The sequence below is a fragment of the Tyto alba genome, unplaced genomic scaffold, assembly GCF_018691265.1.
Source record: "Tyto alba isolate M040663 unplaced genomic scaffold, T.alba_DEE_v4.0 Super-Scaffold_18, whole genome shotgun sequence".
NCBI lineage: Eukaryota > Metazoa > Chordata > Aves > Strigiformes > Tytonidae > Tyto > Tyto alba.
Window position 1 is genome coordinate 19,898,018 of NW_024881280.1, and position 19,364 is coordinate 19,917,381.

Genomic DNA, 19,364 nt, shown 5'->3' on the forward strand with positions numbered 1-19,364 from the left:
AATTTTTTTCTTTAATATGCTCTATTATATTAGGGGAAGAATTAAATAAAATTACTGGCTCAGAGCCACAGAATTTTGTATATACATTTACATATATATATTTCAATTTAAAAAGGATTACTTCTTTGGATTTCTTCTGCATTCCTTTTCTGGTTAATTCAGTTTTAATCTGTTCAAATGTATAAATTCAGAGAGAGGGAAAACTGACGTATTTTAAAGTTGCTTAAACACCTTAAACTATTATATCTCGAGGACTTTCAAGGCTGGTCAATGGTGCTGTATTACCCAGTGAGAAACTGGAAATCTTTTCTTTTGGGTATATACAAAGCTTCTGTGTTCATCCACACAATCGGAAGATACTTCTGTTCTTCAGTGATCTACTGTCGACTCTTTCAGACTGGTGGTGGTGTGGAGTTAGGTGAGGGAATTTCATAGCTAGTAGAAAGTTGGTAATATTTCTCTGCTGAGCTGATTTTTTTAAACGGTTGGTGTTTATAAACCCTCAAGAGATTTAAAATGCCAGTGAGGCCTTCAAAAGTGCCGGTTTATCACATAGCTCTGTAATGCAACATGATCATGACTGTCATATATCTCATAGATAATAGCATTTGACCCTCATTGATGGTGTATCTAACCTTCTTAATTTCTTTGCATTTATAGATAATTACAATATTAGTAAATCAACTTGCCACAATTTTAAAAAATAAATATTCAACAAGTATTTAGAAAAATTCAGGTTTTGAGACACCAGAATTCAATCTTATAAAATATAGAAATGTGAGCTTTAGACCTTTATAATGGGAAAAGTCAACATCACAGTAGCAAGTTTAAGCATTTACAGCATGGTGGCATATATTCTATCAACCACCTGTCAATCTCTTAATCTTTTTTCCTGTGCTACAAATTAAATAATGGTCAAAACAGTGTGAGCAAAGCACTTTCCACAGCTTTGATAAAAAGATATTTCCTGCTCCTGAAACATTCATCAGAACTGTAAGATGTCTAAAATCTTCAGGTGAATTCTCAGGAATAATCAGTTTTAGTAGGAAAATATATAATATTCAGAAATTGGAAATCTGATGTTTCCAATACATCCAGATGTTGAAAGAACTGTCAAACACCATTTAAATGTCAACAATAATTCATTAAAAAAAAACAAAGAGAAAGAATGGATAAGTATTTATTTTAAAGGACAGAGGTCTTACTTCAAAAGCACTCACTTCTTATATAGGCACATAAGTATAGGGCCAGGTATTTAAAAGTGCTCAGCAGATAGTGACTCTCATTGCAGTGCATTGTGTTCAGATTACAGGATGAAGTCAGTGTTTTATTTAGATGTCTACTATCCACTAATCATAAGATCATGACTCAGGACAGCATTGTTTAAAAAAATTAGAGTTAAGGGAAATGCAAAAGTCACAAACTTGTGATTTTTTTAATTAATTCAATGACTTGTTACACTGCATCTCTAATGACCCCAGATCTGCAAGGAGTGGTATGTGAGTGTAATTGAATCTAATTTTGATATTTAATTTCAAGAGTTCTCAAACAAAACAGGTTTTATAGAGGAAGAAACTGTATTTTCTGACAGGTTGTACAGCAGTTATTTCCATCTTACAAGGGTCTTCCATATTGGATGATAGGGCCCCAATCCTCCAGCCATTATGGAAATGTATTTGCAAGATCTTCAGTAAGTATATGCATAATCAGTGTTTCATTGTTCAATATTCTAGGATGTTCTCGGAGATGCATCAGCTGTAAGCAGGCAGGAATACAATAAAAAACTATTTTAAAATGCATGAAAATAAATAAGGTACAATTATTCACTCTTTTTCTTAACTCACTAGTAAAAGGTACCCAATGAAATTATCAGGCAGGAGATTTAAAACAATAAAAAGGGAATACTGTTTTCATACAGTGTGTAATAAAAATGAAACTTGTTTCTGTAGGATATTGTGGATAGCAAAAATACAAATGACTTCAGTAAGTAATTAGACAAATTAGCAGTGGAGGCATCAATTAACACTTCTTAAATTCCAACTCTGAAAATCCCCACAGGCTGACTTCTCAAATTTGGGATAGCAGCTTCTATGCCATTCTGTGTGTTTGAGGATTTTTTAACTTTTCCATAAACATTCACTACTGGTCACTGCAGGAGATGGACTCAGCTGAATGGACTGTTGATCTCACCTAAAATGACAGATGCTTTTTGAAAGCATATGAACTTCCAGATTTGGAGGCCTACCTACACTATATTTTTATGTATAGCAAAGAAGGTTTAAGGAATGCCTAGAGGATTTTCTTTGTAGTTTGGGTTTAGTTTGTTTTTTTTTTTTTTTTTTTTTCCAAAGACTGGGATGTGGCCATTTAGGTAGTCTGCTTTCACCAGAAAACTTTGAAAAATGTACACACTTACCAGTTTTTCAAGATATTTTGAGCACATTTTTCTGTAAAATGTACAGAAAATATAATACATACATCTACTTAATATTTAAATATGTACATACATTTATATGTCAGAGGTACTATAATATACATCAAATAATAGAATGTAAATAATTAGCAATAATGATCTGAATTTCACTTCTCCTTACATATAAGACATTTCTGTCATCGTTGTAGCTCTAATCCATATTCAGGTCTTCATGTTTGGTGTGCAGTAATATGTAAATTACCTAGCCAGCTGCATTAAGCAGTGTTTGTTTATTCTATTTCTTTTGGCATAGCATATAACTGAACTTCTGCCAAAAATGTGGCTGCTTCAGGGAACACTGTTCGAGTAGAAGGAAGTTTTGAAAGGAAACACACATCATAAGTCTTTACTCTGTGAAACAGTAAAATCAAAACAAACTTTCTGTTCATAAAAATATCTGTATTAATGTAAAATAATGGGCTTGTAAAATACAATGAGTGAAGTGAATCTTTTTAGAATACTCTGTTTACATTGGCTTTGTAAACAAGAATACAATACTAAGAGGCAGTGATTTTTTTCATATGTGGGAAGGATGACTAGAACTGGTGAAACGTGAAAATAGAAAGTTTAAGAGAAAGGATTTTAAAATGGCATATTAATCTCTCCTAACACAGAGCATTTAAATACATTTAAACTTAGAAAGCAGTGAAGTTTAAGTGTTAAAAAAAATGACATTAATGATGCATAGAGCTATCTACTTATGCTTGCAGTCCTTTCAGTCTTCCAGTCTGACACTTCCCTTTTTATCCAGCCAGCTAATTTCCCCTCTTTTGTGAGGAGTAACTGTTTTCACACTAGTGCTTACCCAGCAAGCCTCCTCATTGTTTCATGGTTAATTATCTTCTTGAGCTTCACCTTCTCCAGTAAAGGGAGAAAGACTGGGCCTCCCCACAGCTCTAATGAAAGCTAGGTCTTAGAGATGCGCTGTGTGAATAAATGCAGTGTCTGATCTACCAACATAATAAATGAGTTCCTAAACTTTATAGAGTCACAGCTCATCCAGCAGGTTTAATGAACAATGCAGAAAGATACTTTATTTTAAAAATCATTTTTTATTTTTAAAAGGGGAGGAGGAATATTGCTTCAGTGTGAAACCAAATACCGTAAACCGTTCCAAAATCTCTAAGCATTACACAAAAGGTGCGTGTCAAACATTCAGCTTCAGTACAAACATGAGCTGCTGCATGAAAGACTTTGAGCTCTATACTTTAAAGCTGTATAATAGCAACACATTTACTAGTAATGTTAATACTAATATCCCTATGCTCCTCAGTTATTACACTGCCTTATAAACTCCTAGTATTCCTTGGACTTTTTGTGCCTCATCAGCACTGAAAACAGCCATTGTGGATAGACTTAAATCTTCAGTTTATGTTGCAATTTGAGCCCAAGTTTAAACTGTGTATCATTTAAAATAAATGCTATCATAATAGAAGAAATTTGAACAATGACGATAATGGTTTTGTAATAATGAGATACTCCCCATTGTAATTTTGTACTCAGCCAAACTAAGGCAGGCAAATATAAACCTCTCACCATAACAGGGTATAGTTGTGAATTTCTACAAAGTATGCTTACATTAGATCATTTGTCAAGTCATCAAACCAAAATGTGCATGTAACACTGGTACTTGAGACATTGCACAGGATCAACATACTAGATTAGACTGATAATTCCAATCCTTTTTTTTCCAGCCAGCCCCAGGTCACGTTGGCATTTATTATGTACAGATAAAACTATAAACATCATCACTTACCAGTGATGGGAGACAAGAAAAAAAATCTGGAAGTTCAAGGATGAGTTGATCTTAGTGAAAGAGCTCTGCCTAGGGACCTCTTATACTTGGAGATAAAGTCAGTGTTTCTATTTTGCAACATTTGAAAAGCAGCTCTTCTTAGATATAGGCTGTGTAATGGCAAGGAGCAGTTGTATTGTTGTAGCCTCAAGGGGCTTGCCATTGTAATTTTGATTCATCGCCAGGAGAACTCTCTGCCACTTATTGACAACTGTGGTGCTTAACATTTGGAAATCCATAGGTAGGCAGACCATGCAAGTACTTATAATATGCAGCATTCTTCTAGCCTTTGACTTCACAATACTTGCTTATTGACTCCCCTCTGGTCAATATCCCAAATTTACAGATGGTGAATCAATTATTTCAGGAAGTGCCTGAACTGAGATTACAAAGAAATTGTGTTGAAAATTTAAATAGGGGGGAAAAAAGAGTCCATTCTCCTTGATAACATGAATTAGGCTAAATTTGGTAGTCTCGGCTGCTTCATGAGGAGCAGAAACTGATGATAGTACCAGATATTTTTCATGCAGCCCTGTTATTTATGAATAATAGATAAAGTCTCCTTTTCCAGTATACAGGAAGAATTTTTATTTAGAAATTCAAGCCTCTTTCCTCCAGCTCTCAGTGAGAAAACTTTCTTTCTAGGTTTCTCCTAAGGTCAAGCTCCCAAGGGCTTATGTCCTATTCTTACGTACCGTATATCTATCTGTTTCTATGGTGATTCTCACTCTTTAGTGTTTCTCACAAACACTCATTTCCGCTGAAACAAAGCTCTTAAAATCTCTGTGATTCCAGGTGCCTCGATGTGCCTGTTGTAGGTTGGAAATGGCTATTGTGTCTACTGAGTCTATTCATAGTGTTCACTGAGTTGTTCTGATTTAACTGAGTATACACCATTAAAGGAGTACCAGTTCCAATGTAAATGATGCTAAATTGAAAGTATTCTCAACCAGTATGCAAACCCCTTAACTAGTACGAAGACAAACCAAAGTGATTTTATTATGCCACCGTAGCTTTGCTAATACAGCTTTCTTCATGAGCATCTGAATGCAGAATGCAACTGATTTGCCATCGATATGGGCATATCAGTGAAAAATTGTGCTAAGTTCTGTAGTGTAGATAAACAGTAGTTAAAGCTGTTTAAGTATGGTCAGTTCCACAGATTTCCTGGTGGTGGTGGATTTTTTTATCTTAACCATAAAGACTGATCTTCGATTGGGTCAAATTCTGAGACAGCATGGATGAACTCCCACCAACTTGCATTGGCCTGTATCTGAGGTAGAGTGCCAGGATTTGCTCTCTTCTGAACTAGGTATGCATGGCAACATGTTGGGTTTGGGTAAAGCTAGGAATGTTTTTCTATGAGTTTCATAAAGGTCTTGTGTTGGATTCTTGCACAAAGAAAATCATATATTCCTCTGAAGTAAAGGTGAGTCTGAAATGACATTCAAGGGTGAAAAATCATGTCAGGTAACCTCTTGACAGATGAAAAGAAAACTACAAAGCAGCAAAAACAACAGTCAGTAAAATGTGCCATGTAGCCAGGTTTTCTTATCACAAAAAAGGAAAAAAAAAAGCCCAAATACACAACTTGGAATATAGTTCTGAGATTGTAAACCTATTTGGATGACAATATGATTCGATATAAAAATGTTACAGGTGTTCTTCTGCTCTCTAGTAACATTTAAAGGTTGTCTTCAGCAAATGAAAACCAGAGATGTTAGAAAGCTGTATGAGGATATGGTGGCAAAAATTGAGACTGCTGCTTCCCTAGAGGCTGGAAAACAGATAATAAGTAGTGTGTTAGCAGTGATACTCTGGGCACAGTGCAGGGACTAAACATGTTGAGTCCCTGCTTTTGCCTTGATCTGTGATAGAATTTAGTTCCTCCAAGCCTTCTGCTGATGTGGCTCATGTTCTGTTCCAGTCTTGCTTGTCTGCACCAACTGGTGTGTGGTGGAGGGGCTGGAGCCTTTCACTCTTTCTTTTGTCCATCTGGTACTGTGGGTAGCTTACCAAGAAAGTTAGAAGACCCTCACAGGACTCACACAGGCACGACTGACCCCAGAGTGTTACCTAGCATCATCAAGTGACATTTAAATAGCAGAAGAATGGTTAGAGAATGGCCAATTTCTCTGACCTCTTAAAACACTTCTACTACTAGTAGGGACTAATAGTTTTCAGCTGGTCATCCTCTTAATATGTCACTGCATGTACTTCATCTGTTGTTTAGAAGTTGTGCCCACAAAACTGCTAATGATGAAGAAAATTATCAGGTTTAAAACCTGGATATGACAATCCATTATGACTTTTACTTCTGAGCATTATCCAAGAACTTCAAACATCACCTTAAAGACCTGAGCAATGGTGGAACCTTACTTGTTCCCATAAAACCCAGCCTGCACTGAGATCCTTGCAGGTGGTATCTGTGGCTGCGGAGAGCAGAGGTGAGGTCAGTGTCCTCACTGTGGTACAGCATTCTGTATACACAACGACTCATATAGGACCCTGGCAATACCTGTAAGCAACCATAACACCTAACAGAAAAGCACAAGTTCTGCATGTACAGGATCGAGCGTATTATTTCATCAAGGGAGGCAATAGTAATTGTAAAATGAAGCAAGAGAAAGTATGAACCACAGTTTTGGATCTTATTTTTTTGGGAAATAAATGTGTACCTTCTTCCTTTAACTGCAATTATAACAAATATGTATGTTCATGATCGGTTTCTCTAGTGATCTGTGGTAAAGCATACTGCTTCCATATATTTTGAGACCATATTGTAATGTGCAGGTCACTTCAGTATTATGCACATGGAATATTATGAATATGCTTATGCATATTTAAACATTGGTGTTGGGAAATGGGGACAGTTTTCTTGTTGGCTATGGTATAGGGAGCCTCATTTAGAAAATGAACTTAAGTGAAGCAGAGGTGCAGTGAGTACTGTACACATTACTATTTCCCTCAGCAGAAGTACTTGGCATGCTTGCATTTTTTAAAAGACAAAATCATGTTTGTTTTCCTTGAATGTGCACACATTCCTGGAGATGGGGGATGGTTTTCTTTCTTTCTCTTTCTTTTTCCCTGGGCCCCTAAGTGCAGTTGAGTTTGGATAATTTGTCCACAGCAACTGAAGGATATGTTGCAGGGGCGGGAGGAACAGAGTTTGTATTTATTATTGTAAAAGCTCTTTTTTTCATGTTAATTCCTTTAAAAAATATAATGGTACGTAGGGGTTACATTACAGGCCTGTTTCACCAACACAAAGTATCTGTACTGGAGTAGCACATGCAAATGAAGCCAAAACAGAGAATCATTGTTTACTAAAATTTGCTGCAGCAAAAGCAAAACTATCTGTGTTTTAGTAAAGGAAACAAATGAAAAAATGCATTTTTGAAACTTTTCCTTAAAGAGCATTGGGGTTGAGGAAATGTCTTTATTTGGTTTAATAATCTTATTTCTTCCCATTAACATTTTCAGCAGATTAACTGTTTAACCATTAAACACCAACCCTACAAGCATTTAAGTGCGCATCTAACTTTGCTCACATGAGTTATGCCACTGAAATGGGAATACTCTCCTGAGCAAAATAGTTCAGGGTTCAAATTTGGAATAGCCAAACTCCTTAAAGCACCATGTTCAAATACGTTAGAATTAATTCAACCTTGCACTCTTCTGAGTCTGTAATTTAATTGATTCTTGGCTTAATTATATTAGAAACTTTTCATGCAACAATAAATACTTCCTAAGTGTTGTTTGTCTAGTGGTAATATTCAAAAAGTAGGAATATGCATAATATTGTGCATATTTTTGTTCTTATTTTATTAATATTTTTTACTTGTTTGGTCAAAACTATTTACCTTCTTTTACTGTGAGCCATGTGACCATCAAGATCTACTCTAGACGTAGTGGTATTTAGTGACTTTATAAGGATCCAGTCACTCTGACCTACTTTAAAGATACCCATTTTTAGAAAGATGACATATACACACATGTCTATGTGTGTATTTATACATACACACTCTTGCACATATAAAAACCAAGTTTCTAAATTCTGGGAAATTCAGTGCAATCAGTTATACCATCTGGTATCCAAAGCATTTTTGCCAGACAGAATGGTATCTTTGCAGCAAGTTTTGTCAGAGACTTTGTCAAGGTCAGGACTTAAGAATGAGCTTTCAGGGGTCATCCTATTGAATTCTGAAGCATTATTGCACACTCAAAGCTTCTCTTTAACTGTAGTCTGTCTAACACATAGAGATCGGCATGTCTGTCTGTGACAGACCCCTTTCTTGTTGAGTATTTGTGGTTCAAGGAGTGATACCTTGATACATTGAACATCCTTTGGAGTGTGTAAGTGCAAACTCTGTAGGAAAGACACATTCATCATTAACTGAAATTGTATGAAAAACATGGTGCAGCTCTCACAAGAGTAAAGTTTTCCCAATTGGAAATGTCAATAGTTTTGTCTGTTTTGTGTAAAAGATGCATTATGCAGTGCTATACATTTCTGTGGAATTAAAAAGAAGACAGGAAAAGGAACAACAGAATTTTTTCCCAGTAAAGTGAGCAATCAGATTTTAGCTCTGACATTAGCTGACACTTACGATGTACTTCCCATCCTCTGTATAACACTAAGTAAAGGATCAGTTTGGGGAATTTTAAATGTTCTGGTGGAAAGACCTAATAATTTATTACTATCATGATAATTCTAATCCTCCAGTACCCTACCTATGCAATGAGCAACCTGATAAGGAGGCATCTGACATGATAAAAATAGTCCTCAGAGATCCCTGAGTTTTACCTTGCTACTGCTGTCAGTGCAAACACAGGCTGGAGTAACACCCCCTTTCATTCTTCACTCCAGAGATTTATTCAAGAGTCTGTGCTCTCTCCAACTACCTCCATGTCTAAAGTCTCTTTCTTGTTTAAGCAGCTTCCTAAATTTTGTAAAAAAAGAAAGGGAAATTATATACAACTGCTAAAAATGCCAAATACAAAAAGTTTGTGACTTAAGCTGAGAGGTTTGTTTCAAAGTTAAAACTTGGCTTGTGCTTGGGAAGGGCTGCCAATATAGCTGATAACCACCAAAGTTGTACCTCAAGGGAAATGATGCTTATAAGAGAAGTAGTAATTCCCGAGTATCAGTTCAGTCAGTTCCTTGGACAGAGAAAGTTATGCTGGTAAAGTGATCACATCTACATAAGAGACTTTGCAAATATAGCTGTTGAAATTAGAAAGAAAAAAAAAAATCAAATCCCTTACCATCATGGCTATGACTGCAAAACTTCTGAGTATATAGCAAGCCTCAGAAAAGCATGTGCATTTCAAGAATAAAAAATAGGCTTTGAAGTGAGGAGTACTCAGTGAAGATGAATGGACTGAGGTCACAACTCTACATGTTTTATTGTTTTAGTCCATCTGACTTGCAGAACAAACAAGGCAGCCAAGTGCTGATTTATAGGGGGAAGGTTATCTTCCTGACCAATAAGAACCAAATGTTTTGTTTTTGGGAAACAAAATCAGATTCTATGGAACATAAAATCCTTGGAACCTGCTGCTGATTTTCTGCCTTCAGGAATTTCTTTTTGCAGCTGGCAGAAGCTTAAAACAGTAAAACTGTGCAGTTTAGGAAGCTTTTCATGGCAATGTCTTCCTAATGCTAAGTACAGCAGTTGTAAAACATGCCACAGAGAAAATTAGTAACTATAGCTGATTTCTTGTTTAATCTAACAGGTTTTCAGACTAACTTAATTTAATTGTTGTCATTCTCTTGAACCAGTTTTTACTTGCAGGTTGATTAAGGGTCAGCTACAGGTGGGAAACTGGGTCCAACTAAATACCAACCAGGAGCCATTATGAAAATATGGCAAACTGGCAAATCCAAATATGGATTTCTGAACTCCACAATGTACAGAACTGCTCTGATAGACATAGTTGTCTAGCAAGTGAGTGTTTTCATGGGAATTTTAACATTGAAGGTATCACTAGCCAATATCTCACAGGGGAAAAAAAAAAAAAAAGAAAACTAACAAATTTACTCCATAAAAGCTTTGGGGTAGGCAGATCCCCAAAGAGACTCTAGCCTTCAACATTAGACATGACAGTTTCTCAAAATCCCAAAGGCATCTTAACCTGCCAAGGAAGAAAAAATTCTCTGGCACTCATATTTCTGCCCATGATTATGTGCAATATCTTAACACAGCTGCAGTACTTGGGGACCTACCTTACAACTAAGACCAATGAAACATGAGGACACAGATTTATCTTAAATGGTGAATGTCTCAGTTTATCAAATATCACCCTGCTGAATGGTGGATAGCTACTCTGCACAATTTAGAGAAAATAATTCTTCCTTATGTCACTTGAGTGTTTTAGCCATTGGTCTGCTGACATACTGGGATGGGATAGTCTTGAACAGAAACAGTGCCACCTATATCCATAATTAGACACTGGAGCAGGGATTTGGATCTATCTGTGCCTCTTGCCAGTCAAATGTGCTGAACACTGCACTGCAGGATAAAATTCTCCTTGTCTATCTGTGACCCAATTAATATTTAATTGTTTTACGCAAAATGAAACAGAGGAAGCAGGCTTCTTTTCTGAACAGCATGTAGGTAGGGATTCTCCTGGGAGAATGAGAAGCTGGTTCATGTCTCTCATGACCAGCCTGACAGTGTCCCAAGCCCAAAATCAGTGCCCTAACTATTGAGCTGTTGGAGAACATCCCATGATTTCTCACAAAAGGGCTGAGCAGCTTCAGTTCCTGCTACAAAGAGAGAGTCCACAGATGAGAATTGAAGTCAGAGATATGTGCCTTCCCCTGCACAATTAACCTTGGCCAAGTCTTGATGAATCTAAGTCAGTAACTAAGTTGTGTACAACTGCACTTCATTGAACTACAGCATCACTTTATATGCTTGTATTTCAATAACTTTGTAAGTTTGTTGTGATTTAGATTGCTGTTTGGCATATGATCAATGCTGTATTTGAAAAACAAAACTTGCTCCAAGAAAGCTCAAGGGAGTGAGAGATCATAGTTGAAAGGTTTTTTTTAAAAAGTGCTTGTTTTTCTGGATACAGTGATCACTGTTCAGCTGTGAAGATAATTTAAACTAAACAATCCTACATTAGTTAACAATTCCATTACAAGGCTTATTGTATAAGCAAAATCTTCCCTAAAATGGAGGTCTCTCAGTAATTAGAAAAATAAAGTAAAATTAATTTGTGCTGAGAGAACCAGTTCCAAAAGCAGGGACCACTTCTGTCTTATTTTGAGAGGTTTAAGGTGAGTTGGTGTTGTTGGCCACTTGACACATCACATTTGAGTGAGAAAAGTTGTCAAGGTGTTATTCCTCTCCCACACATGTTTTTAGAAGTAACAATTCTTGATACTATATGTTCTGAGTCATAATAGCAAATATTACTGGAAAGTTACAAAAGTCCTGAAAAAAACAAAGTACGCTTAGCTCAATTATTTATCAGCCCTTTCCCAGAGAAAGGTGTCATCACAGACAGTGTTCAAAATTCATGTAGTATTTGATTAGACTGATTGATTGTTCCTACAGCTGATGATATTAACATTCATTAGTCTTACTTACTGGTCATTAGTACTGCCTTTATTATCAAGGAAAGAATAAATAGAAATTCTAATAAAAATTAATCAAGTCTTGTGATCCAGTATATTAGATTTGTTGTTTTAAGGCTGACAACACAAAAGTTTGTTATAATCATTTCAAAAATACTTTAATAAATCCTTTATATCTTAAGTCTTTTAAATTTAAGCCGGCTAAGAGAGATTCTCACATATCCAACATAATAAAACACTGATCACATGTTTTTTACTAACACACTCCTATGTGATTCTGCAGAAGGGTTAAAACTTGTTACATATAAAATGACTACTAAAGTAAAATTTCTATATTATATATTGACATCAAATAAGGAAAGAAAATCTAAGATGACTAAGAAATCATATAAAATTTAATAGGTTTAATTTTAATTGCTCATTTTAATGGTACACAACATGTAACAAAATTAAAAGCCTATTAGTGATCATTGCTCCAAAAATGCACTTTACTCCCATTAATTTACTTATATGATTTCAGTGGAAGCACATTTAAAGTGCAGCTGTAAATATTTTTATCTTTGACTTCTTTTTTACAGGAGCCTCTGAACGTTATTGATCCCAGTTTGATGGATCTAAATGGTCCAAGTGAAGATGCACTAGAATGGGATGAAACGGACATAAGTAATAAGCTGATCAGTGTTCATGAAGACTTAAGCGATCCTGATCAGGAACTCAAGAAGGATGATCTAAGCCAGACACCTGCTTCAGGAGAATGTGGTGATAACGATGTGAATGAAGACAAAAGTATCAGTGATCGTGGAAGTCCTCTTTATTGTCCCAGCATTACTTCTTCTCCAAATCCTCACATCTATCAGGTCTATAGTCTTCATAATATTGAATTATCAGAAAAAAAACACATGCCTTTTTGAAAAAAACATCCAAACTCTCCAATGTAACACAGTCTAATATTTTAAACAAAAGTCTTAGTAAAGACTCATCATTTTCATCTACCAAATCCCTGCCAGACCTAATAGGGGGGACCATGTTAGCAAAACCATATAACTATATGTATCAGAGTGGAAACATAAGCAGGCATTCTGAGAGTGAGAGTGGGATAGTGAGTGAATGTGATACAGAAACTACAAATAATTCAGAAATTTTTTTGCTAAATGATACTGAAAGCACTCAGAGTAATCCTGAAATTGGGCATGCAGGAACTCAAGTGGATGATATAGTCAATGTAATAAAACAAAAAATAAAGCAAGATGAAGAAGACCATGCTAGTCTTTCAGATGATTTCCAGCTGGCACCTTCTGCATGTTGTGGAAGTGAAAATGATGAGGATTTGGACAGCATTACTATGTGTAAACCTGTTTGTCTTGAAGAATTGCAAGGAAAACATGACGTGTTTACATTTTATGATTACTCATATCTTCAAGGCTCCAAATTCAAATTACCAGTGATAATGAAACAATCACAAATTGAAAAAACACATACAGAGGGCAGTTTGTTTCATGGCTTTTGTTTTGATAAAATACCTGGCAAATCTGAACATAAGCCTGGAGAGTCACAACCAGATGGGTTTATTCATGACCATACTCTGGCAAATATCCCTGGAGAATCAGATCCCAATTCCTGTAAATCTGCAGAAACTGTAAGAAAATTAACTGTTACAGATAATACAAGGCAGGTTTCAACTTTATCTCATAGTTCTTCATTAGAATCTCTGTCTGTAGTGGGTGATTTGTTCAGCTCAGGTATTTTTAAAAGTGGAGATGGTCTTCAGCGAAGTGCCTCTTTGGAGAGCTGGCTCACTTCCTACAAAAGCAACGAAGATCTTTTTAGTCATCATGGCTCAGGAGACATAAGTGCAAGCAGTGATTCTGTTGGAGAGCTCAGCAAAAGGACTTTAGATCTTTTGAATCGCTTAGAGAATATCCAGAGTCCTTTAGATCAAAAGATAAAGCGCAGCATGTCTGATATAACTCTCCAAAGTAGCTCTCAAAAAATGTCTTTTACTGGACAGCTGTCTCTAGATATTGCCTCCTCAATCAACGAAGACTCAGCAGCTTCTCTCACTGAACTCAGCAGCAGTGAGGATCTTTCTCTCTGCTCTGAAGACATTGTACTGCACAGAAATAAAATACCAGATTCAAATGCATCATTTAGAAAACATCTTAATAGATCTGTAGCTGATGAGAGTGATGTCAATGTCAGCATGATTGTTAATGTCTCCTGCACTTCTGCGTGTACTGATGATGAAGATGACAGTGATTTGCTTTCAAGTTCCACCCTTACCTTAACTGAGGAAGAGCTAGGTATCAAAGATGAAGATGATGACTCCAGTATAGCAACTGATGAGGATATTTATGAAGAATGCAATTTAATTTCAGGACTTGATTATATAAAAAATGAACTGCAAACTTGGATTAGACCAAAATTTTCTTTGACAAGGGAGAAGAGAAAAAGTAACCTCAGTGATGAAATTCAGCGCAGTAAAGAAGTTAGTAATGAGACATCAAAAGCCACAGATACATTAAGCATCGAAACACTGTTGAATGGTTCAGTACAGAAAATATCAGAAAATAATGGCAATAGTAAGAATGTACCACGTGATCGTGAAAAAGGGACAAAGAGTCACCTGATTAAAGATATCTCTCAGGTTGTGAAGGATCAGCTTGTGGATGACGTGGAGAATGGTAATGTTGAAAATACTCTTGGCAGTCAAAAGGAAGGTCTTGTTAGAACATCAGCAGTTCCCAAAAGTCATGCATCACTTGATGTCAGAGAAGCTGAAAATGAATGTTGTGTCTGTGAAGCATTTACAGACAGTTCAGATGATTCACATATGGATGTCAAGGAGACTGTTCTGTTGTCAGATGGATCCCGAAACCCTCCAAAAGGATGTCAAAGTCTCCTTCAGCATGATGTTGCTTCCTCTCCTGCTAAAAAGCCTTGTCTTGAATCGTCCTCAGAAATTAATTGTATAGATACACAAGATACAGCTTTACAAACATCCTTACCTAATGATCAACAACATAGAATAAGCATTATTGAAAAATCTACTGATTGCTGTACAGCCTTGAAATCCAATGAAGCAGAATATGATGACTCAGCCAATGGTCTTGATTCATGCTGTAACTGTGAATCTGCTGCTTTTGATAAAAGAAACATGGAAGATGGCTCAGTACACAATTTTGTGAGGGAGATAATAGACATGGCATCAACGGCTTTGAAAAGTAAGTCACAACCTGAAAGTGAGTCATCTGCTCCAGCTTCGTTAGCACAGATCAAGGAAAAAGTGTTAGAACACTCTCACAGACCCATTCAGCTAAGAAAAGGGGACTTCTATTCTTATCTTTCACTTTCTTCTCATGATAGTGACTGTGGAGAGGTAATCAAATACATAGAGGAAAAGAGCAGCACTCCTGTGCCACTGGACTTCACAGATGAGAGAGAAAATATTGAATGCTTTTTTGAAGCCTGTACTGAGGAAGAACGGGTTGAGCAGCCTCAATCAATTCCTAATGGTACTCCTGAAACACAAGTTGAGAAGCAGCAACCTATTTCTAACACTATTTTTGAAACATCTCCAGAGTCACTAGGTGAAGTGACTCTAGAGTCATTAGAAGTTAAAACTTCATCTGGAGGTAGAGATTTATCTTTCTTATGCGATGATAACAATGATATAAATGTCCCCAATCCTAACAAACAAAGTACATCAAACAATTTGAAATATGCTGCTGCTGATTTGCTGATTTCAGTCAGGCAAACTGGAGGTTTGGAGAAGAATTCTCCAGAGCTTAGCACTAAAAAGAGTAGTACAGGAAAATCACCTGGAACTGAAGAGCCCAAAGGATGTGTTGCTGCTTCTGAAGAAGCTTCAGCTATAGAGTTTCAATTAAAGCCTGGCCACTCACAGAAAAAGGATGTTTTGCATCAGAACAGTAAAACTCTTACTTGTGAAGAAAATCTCCTGAATCTTCATAAAGAAAGACATATAAATATGCACAGATAGAATGTAACCCTCTCCAGGCTTGTACATTATCCTAAAAACAGGTATGTACTCTACAAGTTGCACATTCTTTTTTTTTTTTTTTACATTTTTTGGCCTTTTTTTTTTTTTTTTCTCATTTTTGTACAATGAAAGGAGATGGATCACCATCCAGGGCGTCTGTTTTATGGTAATGCTATATCATATGTTTTGATTACACTATAATCCCAAATTACGTGCCACTGGTCAACAAAAGCAGTGAATACTGCTTCTTGCCCTTTGGCTTTGTGCTGACTGGAGCTCCTTCCTTCTGGAACAAATCTGCTGTCTTGCAGAACCTGGGAATTCTTCAGAAGTCATATTCCTATATCAGCCTCCTCTTCTCTCCTCAACTGAGCTGTGGAACCAGAAAACAGCTCTACTCGTTGATCCCTTTCTCCACAGCCAGCTGGCCTTATGAGGTGTTCAAAAGCATTTAATGAAGCTGAACTTTCGGTTTTACAAGAATTTTGGGTGACTAGTGAGTTGGAGTTCTACTGTATTCCCAGACAAGCCATGAAGAATGTTTAAGCAGACTGAAGAATAAGTAGAGAGATAATAAGACATCTCTTTTTGGTGTCAGCTTACTATGATTTAAGTTCAGTAAGCCTTTATTAAGAACACAGTTATTACAACACAGTGTTAGGCCAGAAGTTGAGGTTACTGAAGTAAGAAATCTTTACAACATCATTAAAGGGTATAATGTGAGGGTAATATAGAATAAAGACCTGAATACCAAAACAGATGGAAACTGGTAGCCACACAGCAGTACTGGAAGCTTCAGTTATATTTTCTGGTAAGCATTTTGAAACATAAGTCAGATGGTGGAACCTAAGATGAAAAAGTGGCTCTGATCTCTTCCGAAATTTGACAGTGTTCAGATCTGGAGTTTCTGATCTCACATAAGGGTCTCTAACAGTAATTGCACATTTAACAACAAAAGAAGATCTACAAAGCAACTTCCAGATCAGATCTTAGAGTGTAGCACTGCTGCTTTGAGTCTCACTAGTTGTTTGGTGACCTGAAACCCAGCATAGCTGTATAGAATGCCATTAGTCTTTGGAAACACTCCTGCACTAGACCAGAGCCAGAACGGCAACTCCAAATGCCACTCCAATTCCAAATGCCACTGCTTGCCAGAAGCTGTAGCAAGGGAATTTCCAATAAAACACAAGGCTAAGCACAGGACTGGGTTTCCCTGGGAAGTTCTGGAATCTCCATTCTTGGAGATTTTCAAAATTCAAGTGGACATGGCCCTGAATAATTTAATCTACCTTTGAAAATAGCCTTCATTTGAGCAGGAGGATGACGTTCAAGTTTCCTTCCAACCAAAGTTATGCTATGATTCCACGATGTTGCTAGGAGAAAGACTTGTTATTCATCACTGCCCGTGAAGATCACAAGTATTCCCATATTGCAAACTATGTAGCTGCAGTAGGGGGTCTGGGCCTAGTTATACGAAATAGATTGCTTTGCTGCTATTAGATATCTTACTTCTGCATTTCATGATTTTGCTATAATATATTACTATTCTTTGGGCTTTTCTTTTGCACATGTTGGCAGTTTACCCAGCATTCACACATACACATATGTATAAGTATGTCTAGCAAAGTCTTTAGGTTATGACAGCAATAGCTACAGCTTGCCACTATCTCTTTTGCAACATATCTATTTGAATAATGCATTATCTTGGAACCATCATAGCAAAGAGAATATTTCTTAAATGGCTTTGAAATCGGCTATCATGACCTGTTGATTGACAATTAGGTTAACACTTGGGCACACACAAGCAACTGGAGAAGCAATGGAAATCAACTGGAAATTATAAAACTCATAGATGATACTATATATTTTAGAATTACATTAAAAGGATTATGTGTATATGGAAGTCTCTATTTGGAAACTGAGATGATGACAAAAGTCTGAGGTTGATAAGTGATAATTATGTAAACATAAGCTTTTCTTAAATTACTGTTTTTATTAGTTTTCTTATTTTTTTCACTCATTTTTACAATATTAATTTGAGAAAGAATACTTACTATAGTGACTGTGATTTTATTCTTGTTCTCATTTTCTCACTGATGAAGATAATAACATGTCTTTTCAGTTCATTAGTGCTGTTCCTCTGAGGATCTCAAAGTACTGTATAAACTTTCCCTCACTCTTCAGAACTTCATAGTTACTTACATGGTAGCCAGCTGTGTTTTTCATAAAACTAGGATATGACAGTGTGCAGTTAGTGTAAGGACTAAGATTGGACATAGATAATGGAGATATTAATAAATGCCCCACAATGCAATAAATTGTAATACAGAGTCTGTATACAACAATTTAATAGGGTTATGTTATAGTTTTAATTTTTGCCCAGGTGTTGACAAATATTTTCAAGGTAACAAAGCCCTTCACACTACATCCCACTTTTTACGTTTAGGAGGATATACTGGTTCTTAACTGATACATATAGCATTGCTTCCATGGAAATTATATACTGTATTATTCCCAGTAGTAAAGCCCTACGATACATATAGGATACATTATCTCTGGCACATCAAAAAAATGAAAATATGAACTGCTACATTTGGTTTCACTGAAGTCTGAGCTCCCTTCCCCCATTCACAAGCTTGGTGCTTTAACTTCATCTCTCATGCTATGGGGAATGAATTACAGAAGCAATCTATCCTAATTTGTTAACTTATTCAAATAACAGTTATTATACTTAACTATGCTAAAGATTATCTTTTTGGTGGCAGATTGTTTATTTTTTGATGAAGCTAATTACTGATTTTCCAAAGGTAATTTACATTTATTACTAATACATCTTTTAAAATGTGACAGATAAATGTTGTTCCCATAAGTGTATTATGAAAAAAGTTACTATTTAAAAACACATTATTTAATTTGAAAGATAAATGGCAAACACTATTATTTTTCCTGTAGCACCTGTGCTGTAAGCTCATTTAAATGTGTAATTCCATGTGTAGCTGCAATACTTAGAGAAAAATAATCTATAGTATATGTGTACCTTAAAAGCATACTGAGAATTCAAAGCTGAAAAAGGCATAGTTTCAAATGTAGTTTGATTTTATTCTCTTTTAGTATTTACCTTGTCTGTACAGGAGGACAAAAGTAATAGTGAAGAAAATATTTTTGCCAAATGTTGCAATCCTGTTACTTAGCAGTGTGCTACAGGAAAAAAAAAAAAAAAAAAAAAAAAAAGAATAACCATTATGGGAAAATAATTAAAATTCTCTAAACAGGCTTAAAAATATATGTTAGCACTGACTAGTCTCTTATATGAGCCAACACAGAGTTCTTCAACAGAGGTGCTCATAAAGCTATGTTGATTTTATTTCTCAAGTAGGGGACCGCTTGAAAGAACTATCTTTTTGTAGATGAGATCATATGATCTGCTGTCACTGTGACCCATGACTCACCAATGGGATGGAAATCTGTAGTCACATATTCAATATGTGTAGACATCAATACATTA

General features: G+C 36.0%; 1 protein-coding gene across 1 annotated transcript in view; it reads left to right on the forward strand.

The window, feature by feature from the left end:
- AKAP6 (A-kinase anchoring protein 6) overlaps nucleotides 1–19,364 on the forward strand; it is a 295,063-nt gene that overhangs the window by 273,032 nt on the left and 2,667 nt on the right. The window contains 2 exon segments of the mRNA XM_042791037.1: nucleotides 12,438–12,765; nucleotides 12,768–15,900. Of these exon segments, the coding sequence (XP_042646971.1) occupies nucleotides 12,438–12,765; nucleotides 12,768–15,859 (3,420 nt within the window). The 3' untranslated portion in view covers nucleotides 15,860–15,900.